General features: G+C 44.5%; 1 protein-coding gene across 1 annotated transcript; it reads left to right on the top strand.

The window, feature by feature from the left end:
• Nucleotides 1-773: 773 nt before the first annotated feature.
• On the top strand, nucleotides 774-13,868 carry MAPK13 (mitogen-activated protein kinase 13). Its single transcript, XM_062595267.1, has 12 exons — nucleotides 774-1,209; nucleotides 5,689-5,818; nucleotides 6,193-6,251; nucleotides 7,360-7,468; nucleotides 8,671-8,700; nucleotides 9,154-9,201; nucleotides 10,157-10,271; nucleotides 10,623-10,694; nucleotides 11,270-11,349; nucleotides 11,573-11,651; nucleotides 13,030-13,206; nucleotides 13,563-13,868. The coding sequence occupies exons 1-12, from the start codon at nucleotides 1,091-1,093 to the stop codon at nucleotides 13,640-13,642; spliced, it is 1,098 nt and encodes a 365-aa protein (XP_062451251.1). The 5' UTR covers nucleotides 774-1,090; the 3' UTR covers nucleotides 13,643-13,868.
• The last annotated feature ends 12,217 nt before the right edge of the window (nucleotides 13,869-26,085 follow it).

Genomic DNA, 26,085 nt, shown 5'->3' with positions numbered 1-26,085 from the left:
GCACCTTCAAAGCACCACCTCATTCTTGTAAAACTAGGACAAGATATTGAAGTCTTCTCTGCTTACTGGGAGCAGGCCTTCTCACACAGGTCATCTGGGTTTACTGGTCCCACGTGGTACCAGTAGACAGAGCAGTAAATTTGCCTTTTGTGCTGTCCAAGAACACCTGGGAAGGACCTAGACATGCTGCAGGAAATGGAACTAGAACAATTTTAACAAGACACAGCAAAGCCTTGGGCATGTGCAGTTCTCAGGATAGTCTCGTCTCACAGCAACGTTGGAACCTGCAGTCACCTGACAACAGCGGAAAGCTTTAGCCTACTTTCACTACATCTACTCTTCTAAGAAACCAGGCCAGGAGCTTACGAGAAAATCATCGTCATTTCCTTACTCTTCTATGGATTATCCCGGTGATCAGATCGACACTCAAAGCTCCTGGCGTCCTTCATCATGAGCCTGGAACAGTCTTCTGTCTGCTGGAGAGAAGAATGTCCCGTGTCTGACGAGGCGCTGTGTCTTGTTCTCTGCATCAGACGTGACCCCAGATTCCCTTGCTCTGTTGGTCCTTACTCATCCACTTGTTCAAAGCAGTGATTTGATGAGACCCCATCCTAGCCCCACGAAGGCGTTTCTTGGTGTGCGCTGGCAGCTTGGTTGCTCTCCCTGCCACTCCTGGGAAAAGCAGAAGTGGTGAGATCAGCGGCTGGGGTTTGTAACTCACTGAGGGGTTCCTGGGCAGGGACTGCCTCTCTGCTGTTCCTGTGGAGAGCTTGCTGTGGTGCACGTAAGCTGGAGGTGTGTCTGCACTGGGGCTTGGTGCGCCCAGCTCCTATAGGAGAGTCCAGAAGTACCTGTGCAAGGTCAAGGCGTGTCTGACTGGAAACCTGATGCCTCATCTCAGCCAATGTGGAGGCGGAGGGAGGAGAACCAAGAGACGTGTTCCTTCATGCTGACAACAGCTGAAAACAGAGAAGGAAACTAGTTAGAGTCTTTTTTATGTGCACAGAAGGCCTTGGTGTCCCTGTCTTTCCCAGAAGTCCGGCTGTATTTCAGTACTCTGGGGGGGTGTCACTCCTGCACCCGCCAGGCGATGAACATCACAAGGAGAAGAGGCTTTTGTAGACAGGAAGTGAACAAAACCATCTGGGAGCTGCCCAGGAGATACACGTCTATCCATCCTGTGGGGTCCGGGGCCTACGGCTCGGTGTGGTGAGTGAGGGTCCTGCCCGCCTCCGGGCAGGCAGGAACAAGGGGCAGGCTGGGGGTGTTAAAAGTATCGCTCGGGGGGAGGGGGAACGAGGAGATGCTTCTTAGCACTTCTCCATTATGAACGATACTACTGTGTGTCTCCTGCCTACCTCAGGTGCCCTAGTGCAAGTAGTGACATGTTGTGGTTTAGAGACTTGGCTGCTTGAAGAAAACAACCTTTCCTCCTATGGTTACTCTGAGTGGGCAGAGACAAGAGTCTCGTCTCATATCTGAGCTTGCCTGCGCAGGCTTCCTATTCCTCTTAGCTGGCACCTGGACAGGCAGATCTTGCAGAGTGGTTTGAAGGGATAGGAGGTAGGCAGCATTGCCAGGAGCAGCAAAACTAGCTTGTGATATTACCTTGACTTTGGGAGCCACAGAGCCTTCAAGCCTTCCTTAGGCTCTAGCCCATGTAAAGGAAGGAATTTTGTCAGTTTGGCAGCAGGGGGAATAAACCTCAAATATTTGAAAACAGTTTGTAAATACTGGGAGAGTTGGGTACTGGAACAAAGCACCAAGCTTCTAGAGACAGTGGTGGTTAAGGCATGTCCTTCACAGCATGCTTTCAGAAGCAGGTTAGACAAACATTAGTTGCTGCTAGTCTAAGGCAGTCTATGTCAGACTGTCTAGGGAAAGAAGTTGGTTAATATGACTTTTTTGTTACTGCTTCCGGCTTGAATTCATAAAATAGATACAGTTTGTTTTAAAAGAGGATCAAGTAAAAGATTGGAACTTCCTGTTAGGTTGATGATAATCCTCCACCTGCAAGAGAGAAGTGTGAAACTACTGTTAGTTAATTAGCTGGGCAAAGGTCCTGTAATGCTAGCAAACACAGAAAGTCGGATCTTGCTTAGTTACACTGCTGTGAATCTGGGAAGATTCTGCTGACTTTTAGAAAGATTAAATGTGAAGCAGCACCTTGATCGTATCTGAATTTAGTGCTTGTTTCATGACGTGACAGGCAGAGCAAAAGAGGTGTGACCCCTTTTCTAGGTGTTCTACAAAGTATCTGCACTGTGGGAATCCCGAAACCGTAGGGCGTAAGTTCTGGGTTTGTCCCCTGGTTGCCTATTGATGTCACACAAAGAGGCAGTGAATGTTTTCTTTTTCTACTTTGTTTTTAATGTGCAGGGTGTTTTTCTGAGACATTTGAATGAGTCTGGCAAAACCAGGAAAGACTTTTGATATTTGTACTGTTTTCTGTTTTTATTAAACAAAAAGAAAGTAATGTCAAATAGCCTAAAAAAAAGAAAAAAGAAAGAAAGAAAGAAAGGGGGATGAATGAGAGGACAAAAACATGAAGAAAAATTCTTCCAAGTTTTCCTTCTCTACCAGGAAGAAAAAATAATCAAAACAAATCTGTTACTGGTCCCTTTGAAAGTCTCAGCTGCTCTGGAGAATCTCAGGGCAGGAGGGGTGTGCATTAAACTAGACTCAGGGTACTGAATGGCATTAATCTGGCACAGACAACGCTTGCTGGACCGAGCACGTTTGGTGCCAGTTCCTTGCAAAGAATGAGTGCAAATGTGTGGAGTTAGGATTTGCTGTCCTCTGCTGGGAATTTATGGGAAGCTTCTTTCTATTGCAGCATTATAGTCAAACTGTCTGCTTTTACAGGTTCTGGAGTGATCTAAAATAGCTGAGCAACTGATTCAGGAAAAACAGGAAAAATATGTTTATTCCCTCATTAAATCTTCTGAAATCTGTAGCAGCTTGGCTTTCAGCTGAACGTAACTCTGCAAAGAGAGTCTTCTAACATAGCAAGTGTTGGTCTTGCCAGCCTCTCTCAGCAGAGCCAGGTGCTCTGTCCCTTGACTTCCAGCATAGCTGTCAGTATGGCGTGCTTGAGCACCTGGGGTCCCACGCTCTGCAGTGATAGCTTCAGCTGCTCTCCAGGCCATCTCTACAGGCCTACAAAGTTCTTGTGTGACCTTGTCTTGAGGTTGGCCTTTGCGTCATCCTGAACTTCCAGCTATTCGTTAAACCTATGCTGGTAAGAACATTGTGGGATATCCCCAGTTGTCAGCTATATTAACTCTTAGCTATGCCTTATGGCAAGGGTGAAAGTAATGCTGTTTATGCTGGGCAGGCTGAAGCTACATCACCCAAAGTCTCTTTGTGTTGACAAGGTGTTGAATGGTGGGGTTAGATATTTGCCCTGTAGGCTAGAAGCTAGGAAGGAAGGAAAAAAAAACATGCTCTGAGAATGGGAAACCTGGCTTGGGTACTGCAGCAGTCCACAGAAGCTGTTTGACTGTGGTCCAAATCATTTCCCCTTATTTCCCTTGCTCCTCAGGGAACTTCTACACTGTGCTGCCCCTTCTGTTGACATCTGCTGGAGTTCTTCTGAAACAGAGATAAATTTTCACTTTCCTCATAAGATACACTCTTATGTCATCTCTTCAGCACTGGCGCTGTCTTGTGTCCAGCACTTCCTTTGCTTTTTCCAGCTGAATGCTTTGGCTACATCACTTGTACTGAAGCTGTCTAAGGATACATCTGCTCTCATCACGCTCAACTTAGAGCAGCTAGAAGGGACCTTAGTGGCCAAAAACAGATTATCTGACAGTATCAGAGATGCTGTCTCTGCTTAGTAGATGAGAGCTGATGATATGCCAGACTGCTGGAAAACACACCACAACTGATTACTTGTGGCTAACAATTAAAGCAAGCTGTAACAGCCTTCCAAGATTTGCAGCAAGGAACTGATAATCTCTTTTCATTACTAACCCAAATGGAAAGCCATGCTGAGCAGGATACTCCAGCCGACCCTACTTCAAGTCTGCCTTAAAGCCAGTGAAATGCACCATTTGACTCCAGGCATATTGTGTTATAGACTGGTATTTTCCTGTTTATTCCATTTATGAAGGTTTAGCCCTTGCTTCTAAGTGACAGCTTTGGAGATTGCTGTGACTGCCTTATAGCTTCGTTACCTGCCCCTTGCAGGCTCAGAGAGTCCTGAGGAAGGAGCTATGGCGGGAGCCTGGGTGTGTGGGACAGCAGTGGGGGCAAATCCTGCATCCCTTCAGAGAGAGAAGCAGAAAGAATGTGTCTGTATGAGGCTGAAGCTGCATATGGAGGAAGTGTGCAAAGTGCTAAGACTAACATTCACATGGGTTTGGTTACACTGTGCAGCTAAAAGCCATGGAAATAAACATGCCAGTTAATTGTCCTTTAGTTTCCCTGTGAGATAAGATAAGGATTTATAAAGCAATGGGAACTGCTCTGGAAACCCAGAATGAGTTTTGGCTTGGAAAGCCCTTCCTTAATCTGTTTGCCTCTTGAAGGGGTCAGAGAAGGGCTGAGGCAATAATATGTAAGGGGGTGCATGGAGACTCCCCCTCATAGCCCTGAAAACCAAGAAGATGTAAGATGGAGGCAACGCTGCCTTACAAGTGATTCCTGGAAGTCTATTAGCAATATTAATAAATGCTTTGACCTTAAAAAGCATCTCAAGGTATCAGATATTACTCTGTCTCCCTCTCTCTGACAGGATAGTACCGAAAGCTACACAGCACTTCTCACATTCTGAACACTTTGCAAATATCAACTCACAGATTTTAAATCCACATGCAATTATGACCTTTAGAGTAACTTTGTTTTAACACAGTCAGTTTAGCATTGTTGTCACAAAATTACAAGACTGTGAGACTCATAAAATACTAATATTTTACCTTAAGTCATAGCAGAGCTAGGACAGAAAGCTGAAGGTAAGGTTCCTGGTTTCCAGTTCTGAAATTTAATTAGAGAACCCATCTCTCTCAGCCTTGTCTCCAGCTAAGGCTGCTGTGCTGTGTTTTTCATTAGCTTTATAAAAGAATCTCATTGTCAAGCTGGGAACTGCTTTTATTCAACTTAGAGCAGCAAAGATTCTGAACTCTGAAGAATTAAATCCAGTAGCTTATGTTTTCTGAGTGTGCCATCTACTGTCTTTGCTCCAGAAGACTGTGAAGAAGGCTGACCCACCTTAAAAGATAGCAGTCTCCAGGCAGATGGCAAAGCAGAAATTGCTTTATTCCCTTATCTTTATGAGTTAAGGAAGGAGAAGGCATGCGGAGCAGAATCATAGCTACTCTTGACCTTTAACCATTTGTTTTTCCCTCTTCTCACTGCTCTATTAACTCCAGCTTATTTCTGCAGATTAAAACAAATATTAAAGGGAATGAAGAGTAGCCACTAATGATTTACTTAGTGTCCTGCTAGCCCTCCAAAGAGCATGGGCTGTGATCTGCTGACCCAAGTCACACAGCAGACCTGTGTGTCCATAACTCCACTGTATTTCTGTGCCAGCACAGAAAGATCAAGGGACCTTTCTTTGCTGCTTCTCTGTGAAGTCCAGAATTAGCTCTTCTCTATGAGGGAACTTGTTTTAATATTTGGCCGTATGTTTTAACAGTACTCTACCACAAGTCACAGCTGGTTTGTGTTTGTCTGCTGCAGTTCAGCCATAGACAAGAAGACAGGTGAAAAAGTGGCCATCAAGAAGCTGTGCCGCCCATTCCAGTCAGAGACCTTTGCCAAGAGAGCGTACAGAGAGCTCATGCTATTGAAGCATATGCAACATGAGAATGTAAGTACTTATTTCTCTCCATTCCACTGAAGCAGGGGGAACTTTCTTGCTGCCTGGGAGCAAGTCCTTCCTGGCAGCAGCATCTTTATTTTAACTGAGAGGTCCCTGCATTGAGCACATGCATGTAGTCTTGGGGTTTGCTACCTGTCTACTGTACCCAGTTGGCACCAGGCTTGAACAGACGTGTGCAGTGGGTGCTCCCATGTATTAGTAAGAGGTAAAGTAGCTGCACGTCATAGTGAGGAATTCTCGGATGCTTCAGATAGACTTCTAAATGCTCACATGTGCATGTGCCGATGGAGAGCTGTTACATGAGTCCTCCTTACACAGCAAATGCTTTCCTTGTTTAAGTTTGGACTTTTTTCATCCATCAGGTCATTGGGCTGCTTGATGTCTTCACGTCTGCCCCCTCTTACCATGGATTCCAGGACTTGTAAGTTTAGGGGTTGCTGTGTGTTCACTCTATCTAGATTCAGTCATTAACCAAGACATTTTCAGATTTGGTATCAGAATAATGTATTATTTTGAGGTGTGTTTCTACAGGCTGATTTGGGAAACACTAAAACCAGACACTCCTTCCCCCCCCCCCCCCAAATAACAAGGGGAATCAAAAGCAAAGGTCAATTCCAGTAACTAAAACACCTAGAATACAGAAATGGATCACGCATGCCATGTCCACAACTGGCAGAACACATCATATATATCATATATATATAACTAAGAGCCACTACATTCCATAGGTATGTCACATGTGCTAATGCATTGGTAATGTGACTGCTGAACTAAGAGGCTGGAGTCAAAATGGGAGCAGTATCATCAGGCTTTAGAATAATTAAACTGAGAAGATTTTTAAGATATGATTTATTTTTTACCTTAGTTCTGGCATCTCTTTTTTTGGCATTTCCCTCAGTTTTGATGGTCAAGTTGTGCCAGTCGGTTTCATTTCCCAGTCCTTGGGTACTAACAGCATATGCCTGGGTTTGGATTTCAGCTGATGCCTGTGTATTTAGCAATCTGCATGCAAAATGTTTGATTCTCAGAGTGGTTTGCGCTGGAAGACTGGCAACTAATTAACAGTCTGAGCAGGCAGGCCAATGACTGAATAGAGCTAGATGTTGTCTTCTGAGGCACTGTTGAAGAGCATTACAGGGATATATTTGGGGTCCAATGCAGTAGTTTTGCAAGGCTCTCTTTAAAGCTGCACAAGATGTTTCAGTTACCAGATGGTGTAAGACAGTCTGGAATTGAACATCAGTTGAGATCTAAAGTAAACTAATTCAGGACTGTTAAAGTTTGGAAAATCCTTGTTCATGTTTGATGTCAGGTACCTAATTTGAGGGGAGGAGAAAGCAATTTTGAGAGCACATGTAAAATTCCAGCATCACTGCAGGCCATCTTAGTTATCCAAGAACATGGTTACAACAGCCAGTCTTAGTTGCTGTAAGTTACACGATTGCATGAGCAAAACAAGTCAAAACAAGGCTAGCCTGGTTCCTTATGTTTTTCTTCTAGACTCAGGGCCTTGTCTTACTGCCTTTTAGCTACCTGGTGATGCCATACATGCGGACAGATTTACAAAAGATCATGGGACATGAATTCAGTGATGAAAAGATCCAGTACCTGGTCTACCAAATGCTGAAAGGGTTGAAGGTAGGTGGGTCTGGAGACACTACAACAAGGCTTGGGTACCAACAGATGTAGTGACTCCCCCTGTCTCCTCGGGGAGTAGGTCTTGTTCTGTATCATCTCTGAGCTGACCACAACAAATAACCTTATGAACATCATATAGGAAGATTTGTATTTTTAATGGCATCCACTGATAACAGATATTTGTTATTGAACTACTCTTGATCTAGCACATATCAACCAAAATGAGTGCTCTTTCACATCAGTCAGTCAACTACTGAAATAATTCAGCAGTCATAGACCTTGTGATGTTTTCCCGTGATAGCAGTTTGGTCACTGTCTGACTTGCCAAAGCTCCTAGCAAAACTTTGTGTAGAAAGAAGGAGGCTTTTATCAAATGAAGCTTCTGTTAAATTCTTCATTCAGGCTCCTAACAGAGAAGACAGAGGGAATAATTTTCTATCCAGTTCAGTGAGCAAGGAATACTCTTCTTTTCTGACTGGCATTGGGGGAACAGAAAGCAATCACTCCAAACCCTGAAATGCAGAGATGATGTCTTAATACTCCCCTCTCTAATACCCTTCAGCTAAAGTCAAAACAGTGTTTTAAAGACATTAATGAGTTCACCCTAATAACACCTTTTTCCAGATCACCATTATCTTGACTTCAAATAAAGGAGGGAAAGAATATACAAAAGGCTTAACTAAAGTGCAAAAAGCCATGTAGTTGCCATCTTTGAAACACTAACCCTACTCTCAATTTTGTGTTTTAACAAAGAGACTGAATTTTTCATATAGTTTAACACACAGTACAACAAATGTTCATGTCATCTACTCACCACGTTCCTATCTGTAATTCTGATTCTTTTATTTGATAAATTTTAAGCTATTAAAATGTTAATGCCTCTAAGGATCTATTGTTCCATACCTCCTCTTCTGTTCTATGCCTCTTTAGGCAGGCAGTATAATTGCAAATACTATCAGAAATTCAGTGCAGAGATTTCAGATTACTGGCTCAGTTATTTTCTTTTAGCAGACATTGTTTCTCCTTTGTGACTGTAATTTATATTGTGGAGTTACACACTGAGGGCCAGGGGCTTGCAGAAGATTCCAGAGACTGTGTTTTCAGCAAGTTCTTGTTGCTAGCTCTCCTTTCTCTGATTTTTTTTTTGGAGAAAAGAAAGGGTTGTCCGCTGGTGATCATATTGACTCCTCTTTATATTTCAGTACATTCATTCTGCTGGAATCATTCACAGGGTAAGTTCATGTGCACTATTACTCTAATTTTGTCTATTTGAGAGAAACACGGCTCAATCATAAAAACTAACAAACTCTTAGTATCATTTCACTAATAATCTCATCTTTTCTTAGTTCTCTGTAGAATTCTCTCTCTCTTTCCCTCCTGCACCTTTTGCTTGTTTGGATTTGCTCTGCTAACTGTGCAGTATTTTGAGGAAATGATGTATTTTCTGAAATGAAGTATTTTCTGACAAGCTGATGTTTTTTAGAATGAAAACTGTTTCAGAACAAATAAAGTAGTTTCCCTAATCTATAGATGTAGAGTGTACCAGGCATGTTGTCTTTGCTGTATTGATACTGGATTCAGGATGCTGCGGTACATCATCAAAGGCAAGCTGAGAGTTGACTAAGTCTCATGCTGATGCGCTGCAGGTCATAATGTCCTTACTATTCTGATCTTGTCTGGTTTAGGACCTGAAACCAGGCAATCTGGCTGTGAATGAAGACTGTCAACTAAAGGTAGGTGAAAAAGGACCACTTTGCAGCTTGTAGCATGTAGTCTATCAGATTGCTGCTGAACTGCTTTGTGAGCAGGAATCTTGGCATTTAGGCATCGTCATGTTTCCTCTTCTGTTCTGAGACTTGATTCAAGGTATTTCATTACACACTGTTTGAAGTCAGTAGGAAATACCCACCTGCTTATGTAATTTGCTGAATCAGGGCCCACGGCTTGGAATGAACATCCTGTCACTGTAATTCCTGCTGTACTGAAGTTCATAATGACTTCCTAAATAGATTCAATACTGCTGAGCAATACTTGCATAGCTGAATGATCCTTGAAGGATAACTGAATTCAACCAGTTACCTTTTTGTTCTCTTTGACTAGGACTTGAAACAGGATGGTTGTAATTCTAAAAGTTATTTTCAGCATTACTCTAAAAGGATTGTTTACAGCTGTGTGGTGTGATGGTCTAGTATGCACTCTGTAATGTATGTTACGAGGAGTGGCTATATTGCTTGTAAAGGTTGGGTGATACCACGTTCATCTCCAGTATTGAGAGAGAGATCATCACCTGTCAGCTGCAGGGTGTTTTTATAGGCTATGGTGAGTTGTGTTAGACTGGGAGCATGCCTTGGCCTCCAGTTTATAGAAGAATTCAATAAAAAAAATCGGAGTTGAAACTTAAGTTTCAAGAAAGAAAGCAACGTTCCAGGAAGCACACAACACAGATCCCTTTCCTCAGGGTCTCCACACAACAACTGGTTTTGCAGCCTGCTTGCAATTTACAGTGGAATTAAGACAAACCTGTTAGTTCTTTGAACCATCCTATGGGTGGCTATGGAATAATAATAACGTCACTATTATGTGGTTGAATCTGTTTCATTTCCTCATAGAAGTAGATTCTCACTTGCCTGTAGGATTTTTCTTTTGTTTCCTGCCCTTCCTTCTCCCTTTGCCTTTGGTGAACTGCAGATTTTAGACTTCGGCTTGGCAAGACACACGGATGCTGAAATGACAGGCTATGTGGTTACACGCTGGTACAGAGCACCAGAAGTCATTCTGAACTGGATGCATTACAATCAGACAGGTGAGTCGATTTGCTTCAGCTGTGTGACTGTCTGGTGACAAGCCAAAAGATCCCCGTCATGCCTGGGTCAGATCTCATGTAATCCTCCAGATGTTTTTGTTCTTTATCATCAATGTCTCTCCTAGAGCAGAGCTGGGCTGATGCAGTCCCAGCTGGACTACTCCCAAAGCTAACGCTTGTGGTAAAAGAGGAAGGCAATAATTGTAGTAGCATAGAAAAAACAGCGGAGGGTGGAAGATGAGAGTGAATTGAAATCATTGCCTTCTGCAGACTGAAAAAACAGGAGACAACTCTGGCAATCCTTTTTCTCTTCAAGATTGTGTCATTTTTTTTCTGTTTCTTGCTGAACAGTGGATATCTGGTCTATTGGCTGTATCATGGCAGAAATGCTGACAGGGAAAACACTCTTTAAAGGAAAAGATTGTATCCTTTCAAACTAAACCTGTTCCCCTGGGGGAGGAGGGGTGTTAATTCTTGGCACATGTGAAAATACTTCTATGAATATGAAGCTATCAAGAGAAAGGAGCATAAGCCTGCTTTACTGAGAGGTAGTCACAGGGGAGTAGTAGGGCCTTTCTGGTGAGGGAAACATGGAAGGGCCAAGCCATCCCTGGAAATATGCCTCTGTGCTGGCTACATGCACTTTACCTCAAGGATCTAACCTTGCATAGCCACAGCTTCCATCCCCAAACCCTTGCATCAGGAGATCCCCAAACCTATGGGCATATACCCTGGCAGACTTGTGCCAGCAAAATTCTCTGTTGACGAAATTGTGCCAGCAAAGGAATCTTTTGGTGGACAGGTTGCATCTTGGGAAGAGAAGCTGTCTTGGCATTTTTTACCATTATAGTGAGTCTCTGCTTGTGCATCTCTGCAGGGTTTCTATCATAACCTACTCGTAACTCTCAGAGGTCGTCAGGCCTTCCTGCACATAATATTGAGCTGTTGGGGGGTCTGGGGCCACTACTAGATCAATAATCTTTAATGCACCATGCCAGACCTAGATCAACTGACTCAGATCCTGAAAGTAACAGGGTATCCAGGAGAAGATTTCGTGGAGAAGCTGGAAGACAAAGCGGTAAGGAAGTTTACTGTGGCTATTATTCAGAGCTTTGCTGTCAGAGGCATAGTGGAGAGAGACTGACTTTACAGTGTCTTTGAGATGGGGAGATATGTTGCTTTTAAATCAGTCATTTAAACAAGAGAGAGAGAGAATTTTTCCCTAAAGCTCTATTTTACAGCCCCCTTGCACTTGTTGACTTGAAGTAAATGTGTGTGCTGTGCCTTCCTATTTATTTTAGGCTAAAAGTTATATCAAGTCCCTTCCAAAAATTCCCAAGAAGGATTTGTCTGTGCTTTTCCCCAAAGCCAATCCTCAGGGTAAGTCATCTTCAGTATTTCTCACACATTTTTACTGCTGGTGGTAAGGTAGGCTGAACACCACAGCTGCAATTTTGTTACTCTTCTTTCTCATCACTTCCTTACTTGCAGATTATACCCCTGCAGCAGGTTAGTGCTTCCCAGGACAAATGTGTGTAAGCTAAAAGCAAAATAATTCTTTATCTTGTAGGAGATAAAATAGCACTACAATAGCAATGTTCTGGTGTTCTTGGCCATTTCTTTTTAAATTATTATTATTTTAAAATGACATGGCTTGTAACTTACAGTATTTTAGGGAAAGATAAACTTTTGACTCTTGTATCAACTAGCTAGAAGAGAGCAAGTGATATGTAACACGATGTCTAGGTTGCAGAGTGCAAATTATGGGCCTAGGAAAATTGCATGTAATCTTATAAGACTTTCAGCTCCATTGGTATGAGTTAGGATAAATTTTGGCTGAGACTGGTTTCCAAGCTTGCTGCTTGAAGCCAAGCAAGCCATTACTAGCATTTTGCCATTACTAGCATTCAAATGAACAAAACAGCTCTTCTTTTTCATTATTATTTCCTAGTTCTGAATCCAAGGCATCACAAGTTTTGGTAAAAAGCCAAAAAAGTTCCATAGTCTATTCAAGTTTGGTTTTTTTTCTTTCTTTCTTTTATTTTTATTTTTTTGTGTGTGTGTGTCTGTGTGGGAAGAATACAGCTTAGATTATAATTGTGTATTAAACACCTGTACCTTTTGATATTTAACAGGCAATTGAAATGTACAATTTTCAAGGTAAAAATTGATCTCTTACAAGTAGCTCTTTCCCTAGGTAGCTTACAGATGTGAGTGAGAAAATCACTTCTAAAAGCTGAGGGGAAGAAAGCATTAAACTGTTAAAACCAAGGGGGAAAAGGGCTGTCAGACTAGCTAGTATCTGAATTTGCTGCCTTCCTGTTTACCAGGGAGGTGTAGATTTCTTTATAGATTACTCACATTAAGACCACTTTGACTTACAAGGGCCAGAGTGAAAGCAAATGATTAAAACTGAAAATATCTATCTTGAAGTTCCTTGCTTGCTGTTTGTGTTCTTGCAGCTCCATCCATGCAGCAAGGCCTATTCAAGATTAATCCATTATTTCTGCCTGTTTTATACCTGAGTCAGAACTAGACTTCTGTTAGCTAAGAGCTACTTGAGGATGCTGTGTGGTGGATTTTGCATCCTGACTAATGGAGGTTCCACGCTGCTTTGGCAAAGTTGAGGAATCTGTTTGATTTTCATGTCTGGAAACAGTAGTACTGGAATCAGTAGTGCTGTCGCTTTTGGGATTCGTGCACAGGGTAGCTGTTCTCCATTCCACCTGCTAAACAATATTCCTGTCTTTTCCTACAGCAGTGGACCTGCTTGATAAGATGTTGCAACTAGATGTGGAAAAGCGTCTTACAGCCACAGAGGCTTTGGCCCACCCCTATTTTGATCAGTTCCGAGATGTTGAGGAGGAGACAGAAGCACAACAGTCCTATGATGATTCTCTGGAGCATGAAAAACTTTCAATAGATGAGTGGAGAAGTAAGAAACTTATCATCTTTGAAGTTCCCTTCATCCTGACCCTGGCTAACATGAGACTTTCCTGCCTCTTTTTTCTGTTTCCTGTGCACATGTTGAGTAAGACTGACTTTACCACTACTGCCTATTAATGCCTTAGTGATTAACAGTGTGTGTCTACCTTTCCTTGCTCTTCTCTTTATGCATTCAGCTAAGATCTCTATGCTTTGTCTTTCTCTTCCTCCCAGCTTACACCTGTCATATCCTTTCAGCTGAATACTTCCTCATAGCACATGTAATGTTCAAAGTTTCATTTGTGTCCTCTAAAATCAAACTATAATATGGTAGTGATATTCATGATTTTTGTTCTGTTTTTCAAGAGCATATTTACAAGGAGATCTTGTCCTTCAGTCCAGTTGCACGGAAGGACTCAAAGAGGCGAAGTGGAATGTCATTGTAGCAACTGAAGCAGCTGTGACTGGAATTCCTTTCTCATGCTGGATGACAGATGGGATTTGCACCACACTGCCTTGCTCTTAATCATCATTTGGCCTGTAGGACTTCCTTGTGTGTGAACACAAGGATGACACCATGCCATGAGCACTGGACTTCGTTCTAACAGAGGGGGATGCAACCCAAGCAATTTTCAACACTAAAGATAAATATACTCTTGTTGAAACTCCAAATGGGAGAATTTTACTTCCTATTTCTTTGTTTATGTATTCTTCCACTTGAGAGATCAGAAGTGTCATTATTTCTTTCTTATTACTCTTTCCAAGAACAAGGTTTTGTATGTTAGTTATGGATAAGGTGAAGAAAAAGGTAAAACTGGGAAGTGAGTACAAAGCGAAATAATTCAGAATAGTGAAATTAAGCATAACGAGACTATCTAACCTAACTTAGATGCCATCCCCTTTCTTTTAGCAGACAAACTGCAACCAGCACAGTGAGGTGGTTGTGATGATTTAGGCTCCCAGGACATCATCAGAATTTAATCCTTCTTGGAATCAGTCTTTATCCAGAGAGGCTCTAAACTTCTAACCTGGCCACTTGCTATACACAGAACTCCCTACTAGGATGCCTCCACTTATGGACAGCCGTTAGCTCTTCTTTATTTCTCTCCTTCTCCCATCCCTGGACTTTGATCAGTGCTTTCTTCTCCTTACTGCCAGTTGCAAACATAACTTGAGAGTTCACGTCCACTTTCGTACATTTGTAGACTTCAAATCCTAAGGAGCTGGGTTATAATGCAGACAGACCTGCTTGCCCTTAGCAGGGCCTCTTCCTTTATCCTCAGCCTGGTTTCTCCAACGGTTCTTTCTCAGCTGTGCTTATCTCTCACTGAGTACCGGCTCCCTGGAGTTGCCTGCCTTTATCACTTAGTGGGCCTGGTATTTTGTCACACAGTCCAGTGATGTGACCCCTTATATTCTCATTCCCTCCACTTTGAGGGATCAGCTAAACTAGGAGGGACTGCTCCTGTCACCTTAAAAGGGCTGTCCATTCCTCAATGTGAAGGGACATTTAAACTGAGTGTTTGGAAATATCTTAATAGTCAAATGCCAGCCCTAGGGCTTTGCTCCCAAAGTAAATAACAAAAAAAATCATATTTTGAAGAAAAAGGCATAAAAATGTGTTGCATGAACGATCTAGCATAAGCAGGAAAAGAACACAATAATTCAGCTTGGTCAATGAGCACAGAAAATATCTTCAGATATCTTAGTTTCTTGGTTCCTTGATAACTTCTAGTTTTCAGATGACCTCCTTCACTCGGTATCTTTATAAATTGCATCTATAAGATAATATTAGTAAACACAATATCTCACAAAAAGTATTACAGTGTAGAAAATACCTTTTTGTGGGTAAGTTAAAATGTCACAGGTTCTGCTTTACTACGCTTACTCTGCTTTACTGCACTTTCTTTGTTAAGGTTTTGCATTTCTCATTTGTAAACACAAATTTCAGTTCATTCTCTAACGAATAATTCTCAGTAGTCATATAAAATTGCCTTCTCTGAGTTGCTCAGAGTTTCTCGATGTGTGATTGAAGTGGGACAGTGCGATGCCCCTGGCACTCAGCTGGAGAAAGTGTGCTGGAAGACAAAGTTTCAAATGCTGTTAGGAATCACAAGCTTCTGGAGTCTCAGCATGTAATGTTCAGTTCTCAGTACCTTTTTCAGGTTGAAAAGAATGCAGTTGTGGGCCAAGGGCTCCTACAGGGACTTTCTGGCCTGCTGCAGATTTCCTAAGGGAAAGCCATCCCAATGGGTGTGAACTAGTGAGGGACATGCATTCTAGTTACTGTGCAGTTCCCATGTCCCTGTGCAGCTACACCCAGTCCTGCTCTAATACGCTACTTCTGTAGTAGATACAGAGTCCTGCGGGTGGGTGAAAACAGTATAATAATCTTTATCTGCTCCAGAATGTGAACAATATAACTGCTCTGTCCTGACCACTGGTATCTGAGGTGATGTCATGATCCTGTGCCATTTGTGAGACTGGGAGATTTGACAGTGGTTTTTGAAAATTTTTCCCTTCCCTCCTCTATGCTTGGAAGTTTTTATTGTTAATATGCTAAGTAGTTAATTGCCAGAGCTTCCTAAGTACAATAGGGTCTTTACGGCTATTTATGCCCTCTCTTCTGTGCTACAGAATAGATTTTTCTCTGGCAGTCCTTTATTTATTCCTGCTTGAAATATGAATGAGTAAGCTTCATCCCCACAAAAAAATCTTTAAATATGTATTAGGACTCCCCCCCAACATGTCACATATGTCTTTAAACACCACTTTGGTTAATAAACACAGTTCTAGAAATGCTAATTATTAAACCAAAGTTTACAAACTAATTTATCTCCCCCACCAAAAAAAAAAAAAAAAAAAAAAAAAAAAAAAAAAAAGACCCACCCTTTATCTGGCTATATTCTGAGCAGCTTACAGGGTTACAGGTGCATAGCCATTTGTAAAGTGTGATTGGCTAATAAGGCATCTACTTTGTTAAGGCAGCTTTGTTAATGGATGGAAATTATTGATTTTCTTGAATGGACTGTAATTAACCTCTGGATGGGTTACACGTTCCTGCATATTAATGTTATTGCAGAGGAAAGCCCGAATTGTAATAGAACAGTGATTCATTTGGTTTTAATATCTTTTATAGTCTGAAAGTGTCTGCATAGGAGCACAGAATTAGGCAATCAGTCCCTTTTACAGAGATGTTCTTGAAGCCATCAAGCGTAAGACTCGCTAACAGAGACATATGCAGGTCTGTCAGATTACAGTCTGCACATAAATATGGATCTGTTTTAGACCTACAGTTTTTCCCTACAATTACAGATGCTATCATCAGAGCTGCTTAGTTTCCAGCATGCTGTACGCAGTGGCTCTGGTGCTGCCCAGCACTTAAGATCTTTTGCCAGTATATTCTGCCTGCAGTTGACAGCAGAAACTACTCGTAACTACTCTGAATTACTACTATTGCTTTCTAAGACCTGTCTCTCTACATTGGTGACTAGGCACACATCTACCGTGCAATCTAGTATGATAGCATGCTCATGCAAGCATATTTGAACTAGCTTTAAGTTAGCCAGCTTGGCATTAGTAGCACAATCTATAAAGTAGCAGGGAGCTCAACACAGGCTAGGCTGAATATTTATACAAGATCCTCAGAAAGTTTTGCAACCTGTGCTGAACCTGGTATTTTTGCAGATCCACTGATTATTGATATAGTCACTGGATAGTTCAAAGCTAAGCAAGTATGTTCACGTTAGCTGTGATAACACCTTTGGATTGCAGCTTAAATAACTTCTTAGCTGGCATCTGCCCTATTGCAGTCAGGCCGATCCATCAGTGATTCCAAGGTCCGCCCTAAGGTGTGCGCGCCAAGAGGCAAATGTTGTCTCCGTGCAGGATGTCAGGGCACACATACAAAAGTATTGAGAAGGTATATGAGCTCAGTTACACATGCAGTATTCCTCAACTCCTCACCGCTTCCGTAGCAGCTTCAGAAGCTGCTGAGTCATTTTGGTTTGGTTTAGGCAGGATGTATGTTTTCAGTACTTGTCTCTGTAGTTTTTTCTCTTTGCCTGTGATTTCCAGTTCTGCTGTGCAGACCTCAAATAAGGGAAAATTGCAACATTAACAGAATTTTCTGAGCTCTGGTCTTCACTATGAATTGGACGAGGTGATGTTGTGTTTTCAGGCTGTCTCTGTCGCAAGTTATGCTGTGTGCTACTCAGGATAGTCGCTGGCCCTACAGAGACTGCAACTCTCTGATATGACGGTGCTGATGTTATCCTGCTGTAGCTGCACAGATGCTCCACACTGATGAAATGCAGTTTCCCTTGACTCATATCTCTCTGGGCCATGTATGCACCCTTTGCCTCACTGCACTCTTAGGTAAGGACAGCAAGCACAGGGCAGTTGTGACATCCCTTTCAGTTCCCTTGAAATTCAATGTCTTTGCTACGAAGTACTCCAGAAAGCTGGGATGGCGGGTGTGCTGTTGCGTCCTGCTGATTACGTCTTGAAGAACCATGGTTTCATGAGCGTGAGGGATCAGTCTTTCTTCTTCCTACTGTAAGTGTGAAGACTATATTTACCCTGAATAGTGGAAATGAAAAATTTCAACTACATCAGTCAAAAAGCAGTTGAAATATTGCCTTTTTGAACCTGGCATATGACTTGGCTGCCATCTCCACTGCATATTCTTTAACGGAGGTCAGAGAAGAGTTCTGCACAGTGGCCTTACACATCTTGCAGAGCTGCGCCTATATAAAGCTGCCCACGCACAAAGCTGCCTATGCCCTGGTAAAACGTGGCTCAGCGTTTAGGCATTGGAGGCTCGCTTCTCTCCGCATTTCCCTGTATCTTGACAAGTGTGCTGAGTTTGTGTTCTGCAAGCCCCAAAACTGTGGATGTATGCACATATTTCCGTTCGATTTGATGTACCAAACAGGAGCTCTACTATCAATCCACTCTATTTCCTATTATCTGTCATTTGAAAGACAGTTGTCCCTTTGTAAAGGCTAACTATATCAGTGTCTATATAGTATTTAAAAACATTTTTTACTCAAGAGGAATTAACTATTTAAAGAAAAAAATCATATTCACATTTTATGAAAGGTCCTTGAGAAATACCCACTTGACAGAATCAGTGACTCAGGCCAAGTTTTCAAATACCTAAGAATCAGCACAAGACACTCAGGGTGTGTATGACCCTAACAGATACTGTTAGTCAAAGGAAGAAATGATCTTACACTGAGGTGCAGGTGCACTTATTGGATGACCCACACTGGTACATAATTGATGTACATTCCTTACGTTAATTCTTTCCCCTTGTGCAGTTTACATACTTTTACATACAAAATTGGGTGATAAAAATGACTCAGCCATTAAGTGAATATCCCAAATTCCATAAATTAAGCCACAAGCAAGAAATATGTTTGTTGTGTTTATATTAAGGATGTATGATCAAAACTTATACAGATACAATTTCTTTGTGCCTACCTCACATAACATACAGATGCTCATCCTGAAATCTTCTGTGTATTATTCCTGAACTTATTTCTGAGTTTAGAAAGCATTATCTTTTTTATATTTGGAAAGAGAAGCCTTCATTGCAAATAATATTTCTGCCTAAGGTTCTTGACAGCTCATTAGCTCTGTGAGTTGCAAATTTATGGGACTTATTTATTAGGTATTTAGATGTAAGTGTGAAAGAAAAACAGATGAAGAAATGATTTTTCTTTTTCTAGAGATACCACAAAGTTACTAGATTTTTTTTTAATAAGAGACAATACCCAACAGGTTTTGGACACTGCCTAGAAACCTTTCAGTGCAGACCTTTTGGAAAATACTTACAGCTTCTTAGAAAACAGTACATTTATTTTATTCTAGCGGAAAAATAAAGAATATATTTAACATTTATACATTCTAAGTAACAGACTAGATGTTGAAGACTAGATCATTTTCAGGTCTTTAAAATATATGATAATGATATATGATAATGAGATACACGGAAAACATGGGAAATTATAAATGTGTCTGAGAAACAAATGCAGTATTGTAAGAATGATGACAGTATGTTTTCATATCTTTCATATGTTTTCATGTTTCCATGTCTCAATCTTGCTTAAGCTATCAGGGAAAATGTTCCTAATCCTCTGCGGGTTCCCATTATCATGGGTCAGTGGAGTGTTGGCTGGTAACATGATTATGGCTCTCTTTTTCCTACTAAGAGAAACAAGAGATGAAAGACAAAAATTGAATGAGGACCAAAATAGCCAGTATTAATTCATTCTTTCCTCCAAATGGGTGAATACTCACTGCATTAATTGCAGGTATGTTCAAGATTGTCAGCATCACTACACTCTGAAAATGTCAGCATTTACAAATGAATGTGGTGTATGTGATACTTTGCCTAAATTCCCTTTACAAGGCCATTTTCTGAGCACATGGGTTTATGTAGCTTAATAATGCAATGTTCAGCCAATGCTGCTTCACAATTGATTCAGTCAACACTTTGGATGATTGATAACTCCTTTTTCTTTTTATTGAATTGTGCTCTGTTAAATAATACTGGAAGGTTAGTATATGTCTTCTAAGCTTCATTCATTTTTAGTTGAATAAAGGTGATTTAACTCATTTTAGCTGCATGTCATTAGGAAAATTAAAGTCCTTCCACTATCAACCATTATTTCAGATCTTTCTTCAGAACACTAACTAAAACAGCATTTTAAAACAATGATTTGCATGCTAAGGTTTCAAATGAATGCTCTAAGCATATAGATCACTTAGGCGATACAGCTGTGAGCATGTCTCATCCCCTCTGAAGTAACAGGGTTATTGATATTCCACACAAAACTGGGGTTTTAGAAAGGGCAACTGAGCACTTGCAAATCCAACTGAAATAAACTGTGGTGGAGGCTAATCACTTTTAGATATCAGGCTTTTAACCTTTAATGTGCACAGGTCTGTTTTAGCAATCATATTTTTTAACAATTCTAGAGAAAATGGCCATAGAACAAACAGCTAAATATATTCTTATTTCAAAATAAATAACTGCATCTTCATTTTGAGGTTTACTGAATTAACACATGAGAAAAGGTCAGTTTTGAATTCCAAATGATAATTTTCTTTCTTTTAAGTAGAATCATACACTTGAATAAAGATGAAGAAAATTATAATATGATCAAAGGTGAACAACTCTGTTTCAACTGTCTTGCCTGCTGTTTTCATTTGAAGTGACATTACTGGTTTTGAACTTGTACCCTTTAAAAACTGGGAGAGCGAAGAAATTGAATTAAGTTATGCTTATGCCTCTGGGATTTGAGATAAGTTCAGAATGTTTTTTAAAATAACACACTAGTTCCACAGCTCTATTATGAAATTAAATTAGGGATAACTTGTTTTGATGTTGTAACGTACGGCCACCAATCTTTAGAGATGTCTGTACATACTTCACTCTGTACACGAGCCATCCTGCTGAGCTTAATCGGGCTATTCACATGCTTGACATTAAGCATGTATGAAAATCTTTGCAAGACTGGGACCTAATGTGATTATAATAAGCCAATTTCAGTGCAAATCTAAGGGTACAGCGAGTTTCAAAACTGAGGTCAAAATTAAAGAGTTTGTGCAAGTTATAGTAATATTTTTAAAAAGCAGATACCAAAAATACTGGAAAAAAAACAAAGAAAACCCCTTTGTTGAAACTGCATTCTAACATAAAGAGGAAAAAAGAGTTAAGAGAGTGAAATTACTCATCACAGTTATTGAAATGATTTTACTGTTTAACTGCCTTCCCAACGCTTATCTCAACTGTTGAAACACCTATTTTATAGATTGTTTTAATCCTTCATTGATTTGCATGGGTTTTTTTGGAGTTGGTTTGGATCCTAGAGAAATCAGTCAGAGTACTGGGACTTTTATTTCTCTGTGTCCAATTATTTTTCATGAAGGACAAAGAATATGATGATACCCATTTTTTGACTTACAAAGTATTAGCACTAGCTTCTTCAAAAAGCATACACTGAAAGGATTACCTAAGAAGTTGATACGTTAAATCTGTCACATCCTCAATGTTCAGCATTAAGTAACATATTTTCCCATGGTTTTAGAGCTTAAGCAAGCTCCTCTGTCCAACTTGAGTACTTTGCAAAACTGACTTGTCACAGATTGCTTGGCTGCTCTCAAATTCCTTGGTTAGCATACGTTAAAAGACAAAAAAATTGTAGTTGGCCTGTAAATGAGGAAAATAACACATTTTTTTCCCTTTGAAAACAATTCAGTTAATTCTATAAATTCAGGCAGTAATATTATGCAATACTCCACATGATCGTGAGTGGGAGGTGAAGTGTACATATGCAAAAGTATGTGGCATGCACTATAAAAAAGTAAGTGTAGGAGCCTCTGCAGCTCCTATCTCATCATTTATCTCAGCTGCAAACATAACTAAGTCCTCGCGGTCCCTCTCGTGCTGTCCTTCCACCCTGTAACACCTACTCGTGTTAGGAGGCCATTTGTACGAGAAATGCCACACTAGAAAAAATAAATACGGATTCTCCGGTTCTGGTCGCGCGTTTGATGCTGATGGTTTCGGGGAACGCTGGCACAGGCGAGTCCCTGGGGGCAGAGCTGGGATGAAGGCCGTGCTTGGTCCCGCTCTGGGGTGTTTTCGGGGGCTCCCTGTGCCTGGGAGCACAGGAAAGGGGGTCCGGGGACCCCCAATGAGCCTGGGACCAAAACGCAGGCTGCCAGCAGCCGCGGCTGGGACCCCCCCCAGCTGCGCCCGAGCCCCCAGGCCAGCCCCAAGCCGGGGGGGGCGGGTGGGCTGCGGCCGCGGGGCCATCGCGGAGGGCCCCCCCCCCCAGCCCCCGGGGGCCTCCCGCTCAGCGCAGCCCGGGGGTGGGAAGGGACCGGGGAGGGGCGGGCGGTCCCTGCCCGCGGCGGCGGTGGGGGGGAGCGAAGCGCGGCAGCCCCCTCCCCCGCCTGCCCGCTGGCTGCCGCCTTCCCTCGCCGCTCGGCCGGGCTGCGCTGCCGCCGCCACCGTCGCCTCCATCTTGTGCGTGTGTCCCCTGCTCCCCCCCCCCTTCTCCACACAGCACCGGGAGCGGCGGGGGCGCTGGAGCGAGCGGGGCCCCGGGCGCCGGGAGGGGGGGGCGGGCGGGGGGGGGCGCGAAGCGGCACCGGGGCCGGAGCGGCAGCGGCGGCAGCAGCGGCGGCAGCGGCATGAAGAGGCGGCGCTGAGGAGGCGGCGGTAGCCGGAGCGGACGGAGCCGACATCTTGTGCCCTCCCCTCCCGCCGCCGGCTGGGTGAGCCCGTCCGCCCTGAGGGGGGGGGGAGGGGAGGGGGAAGGCGGAAAGATAGAACAGGGTTAAAAAAAGAAAAAAAAAAAGAAAGAGAAAACAACCCCCCTAAAAAGCCCAAAAGGAGGCGGCGGCAACGGGGGGGACCGGCCGCGGCGGCGGCGCTGAGGCGGCCAGGTAAAGCGCTAAGCGGGAGGCCGCGACACCCTTCCCTCAGGGGGGGTCTCTCCTCCCTCGCACACCCCGCTCCGGGGTCGCGGGAAGGTGACCGGGCGGGAGGGAAGAAGCCGGGGGCGGCCGGTGTGCGCTGCCTGCTGTTCCCCCACCCCCGCGCAGAGGCAGGGCCTCCGCACTGGCGGCAACGGCCCGCGGACCTTCGCCGAGCAGCGGCCGGCGGCGGGCGCCTGGGGAAAGGGAACGGGCAGCACCGTGTCAACCGGGCCCCCCCCCCGTGCCGCCATCTTGGCCCCCCTCCTCGCGGCCACCCTCGGGGCCCCGCCCACCTTCTCCCGCGCTATTGGCCCAGGCGGGGCCGAGCGCGCCTTCCCTTTTATACCGGCAGGGGCCTTGCTTTGCTATTGGTAGTGGAGCTGGGACGGACGGCGGGGACAGCCAATAGGCGCGTGGCGGTGGTTGCGCGCGCTCTCTCTCTCGCTCTGCCCCCGGAGGGCGGGCGGCCCGGTTGATCCGCCGGAGCGGCGCCCCGCGCTGCTGGCTGGCGCGGCTGGTCCCGCGCACCCGCAGGGCCTTCTCCGCCCCTAGGTGCCCCTTTATTTTTGGCCGTGTCCCTGCTGTGTCTTGACCCAGATCGCTGACTGCTCCGGGGGCTCCCCGCAGGGATCCCGTGGCCCTGGCTACACATTGCCGCTCCCCTGAGAGGAGCTTCCAACTGGCGCCTTGCAGCTCGTGACAAGCAGCGCTTCCCTCAGAGCATTGCTGAGGGCTGACACGGCTCGCGACACGCAGCGCTTCCCTCAGCACGTTGCTGCTGAGGGCTGACCCGGCTCGCGACACGCAGCGCTTCCCTCAGAGCATTGCTGAGGGCTGACACGGCTCGCGACACGCAGCGCTTCCCTCAGCGCATTGCTGCTGAGGGCTGACACGGCTCGCGACACGCAGCGCTTCCCTCGGAGCGTTGCTGCTGAGGGCTGACACGGCTCGTGACACGCAGCGCTTCCCTCAGAGCATTGCTGAGGGCTGACCCGGCTCGCGACACGCAGCGCTTCCCTCAGCACGTTGCTGCTGAGGGCTGACACGGCTCGCGACACGCAGCGCTTCCCTCGGAGCGTTGCTCGTGGCATGCACCATCTGTTTCTCGGTCCTGAGTTTGCTTCGAACAGCATCCGTTGCCTGACAAAGCGCGTTGCATCCTCCCTGCTCCAGAAGGAGCGCCCTGCCTGAGGCCCAGCACAACTTGTGGCATATTCCGTAACTTGATTTGGCTACAAAGTGTTGCGCGGTTGATAAAGATCTGTGCATGCGTCAGGGCAAGCCCAGGCTCCGCAGCGCCCAGTAATTTCTGCTGAGCACTGGCACGGGTCATTGTGCACTCCAGTGTGGCTGGGGGGAGTCTGAGCCTCGGGCGAGCGTGTGGGGCCTTGGGCGCTGGGCCGGGGGAACATGGATGCACCGAGAGCTGGGCGTCCCGGTGCAGGGCAGTGGTTTGACTGCGCTGCCAGGAGAAACGCGCGTGGTGAGCGAGGAGGCGTCCCAGTGGGGCACGACTCCAGGCTGTCCCGCTGCGGGGGCATCTGCTGCCTTCTTTTGTGGATGCGGTTTTCTAAACGGCTCCGTAGGTTTCGTTCCCCACTGCGCAAGAGCAGGTTGGAAATCACGGTGATGAGCGATTGCCCGGAGCTTTGCCAGTGCCAGCTTTTGCAGAGCAGCTTCGGGGAGCGGTGAGCACCGGGAGAGCCTGTGTCCTGGCAAGGCTCCCCGGCACCTCTCCCTCGCGGCCAGCCGAGGCCTTGCGCCTGAGTTTGTGTCTGAGAGGGGAGAGGCAGGCTCCGGTAACGTGGGCTCCCCAACCGTCGAGAGCTCCTGGCTGTGCATCCAAGAGCAGCACTGTTCCCTCCTGGGAAAACCTTCCCCTGGCTGCAGATCGCTGCCCGTCCATGCGGGACCTGCTCCTTGTGGGCTGTCCCTGTGTCGTGCTGGAAGGGCCGGGGATCTTCCCCAGCAGCACTGCCTGAAACTGCTGCCTTGGGCTAGCAAGGAAATGCTGAGGTCCCGAAAAGAGATTCCTTGGCTTCTGCATGGAAGGCTGGAAAACAGGATGGCAACGTAAAGGAGCAGAGTGTGAAGGGGACGAGGCTTTTTGAGGGGTGAGAATGTGCTTTTGACCCTCGGGAAAAGGCCAACATGGTATTGCATAGGGGGGAAATCTGGACGGTGTTTAACTCTCCACTTATCACATCTACTTGTGCTCGACTCCTCCAGGCTGCTTGTACAGCAAGGGCATTTCTGTGTTTCCCAATATCTGGATACCACCAGTGGAGCCCCTTTTAATTAGTTTATTCTCCCAGTGCTGGGCTTGTTTTTCTTGGTCGCCTTATGTAGACCCAGGTGCTGGTGGGCTGCGGGTGTAAAAGCTGCTGCTCGAGGGAATTGAGCTGTTCCCAGGCGGCCCCGTGGGGTGGAATGAAGTTAAGCTCCAGTGGCTGTGTGCGTTATAGCCGGGTTATTTATTCAGTTGTGCTCTCTAGGAACCTGTCCCCCTGCTCCTGGCACAGATCCCAGTGGAAGCGGCTTGGGGGAGGTTTGGGAAAGCCGCGAGCACGCCGGAGCTGCAGCAAGAGAATGACCCTTTGCACTTTCTGCTTTCCCATCAGCAACCTTTGGCCATGGTGGGACAGAAAGAGCCAGGACACAAATAGCGTTTAACCCTGCAGAAATCAAATCTGATTAACATTTCAGCATGCAGGCATGCTGTTTGCTGGGAGTTTCTTTTTTGTGTGTGGCTGGGAGGTGTTTTCAAGTGTGCTAAGAAGATCAAAAAATTCCTAGATTGCTTCTTAGAAGCGTCTCTTTCCAGACAAGGTCACGCTGCTCAGCTCGGGCTGTCTGAGCTCACTTTGCTGCCGCTTTCAAGGCATTTTGGAGATGTATAGCTGTCTCTCTCCTGGTAGCTGAATGCCTCTTGGAAATCCACTGGCAAATCTTTTCCGAGGCTCTTGGCTCTCAGTGGCAGCAACTTCCGTACTGCTTTAGATGCTTCTGCTTAGCGTTAAGTTACTGTACACTTTACAAATGGGTTGTTTTATGGCAGTTGATGCTGTGGTGGAAAGCCCATTTTGAGTAATTTTGCTAGACAAGCTAGTGATTGTTTCACTAAAGCAACAAGAACGCAGTACCCTCATTTTTCCCATCATTTTTCCCATCAGTAGGTGAAATAACCTTTCCTGGAGTGCTCTGTTTCTCCAAAATTTGCCTGTTTCTCAGCACTCCCAGCAATCAGCAAGCACCTTGTTTTTCCTGAACACAATATTAATAATGCTTGTGGTCAGCTCATACTAATTACCTTATCCTCCAGTGCCTTTTTGTACTTATCTTCTGTGTGTATATCAGTCTGAATTTTAAGAGGAGTTGTTTGTCATTGGGA

This window comes from Rhea pennata, chromosome 25, assembly GCF_028389875.1.
Source record: "Rhea pennata isolate bPtePen1 chromosome 25, bPtePen1.pri, whole genome shotgun sequence".
Lineage (NCBI taxonomy): Eukaryota > Metazoa > Chordata > Aves > Rheiformes > Rheidae > Rhea > Rhea pennata.
Note: the sequence above shows the minus strand (reverse complement) of the source record. Positions and strands in the feature narration are given on the sequence as shown.

What these genes read in the sequence shown, in the direction of transcription:
- MAPK13 (XM_062595267.1), top strand. Translation starts at nt 1,091, where the DNA reads ATGAACATCACAAGGAGAAGAGGCTTTTGTAGACAGGAAGTGAACAAA. An exon ending in AAATGCTGAAAGGGTTGAAG is followed by an intron (nt 7,469 to 8,670) that starts GTAGGTGGGTCT and finishes TTTATATTTCAG; the next exon opens with TACATTCATTCTGCTGGAAT. An exon ending in ATGAAGACTGTCAACTAAAG is followed by an intron (nt 9,202 to 10,156) that starts GTAGGTGAAAAA and finishes GGTGAACTGCAG; the next exon opens with ATTTTAGACTTCGGCTTGGC.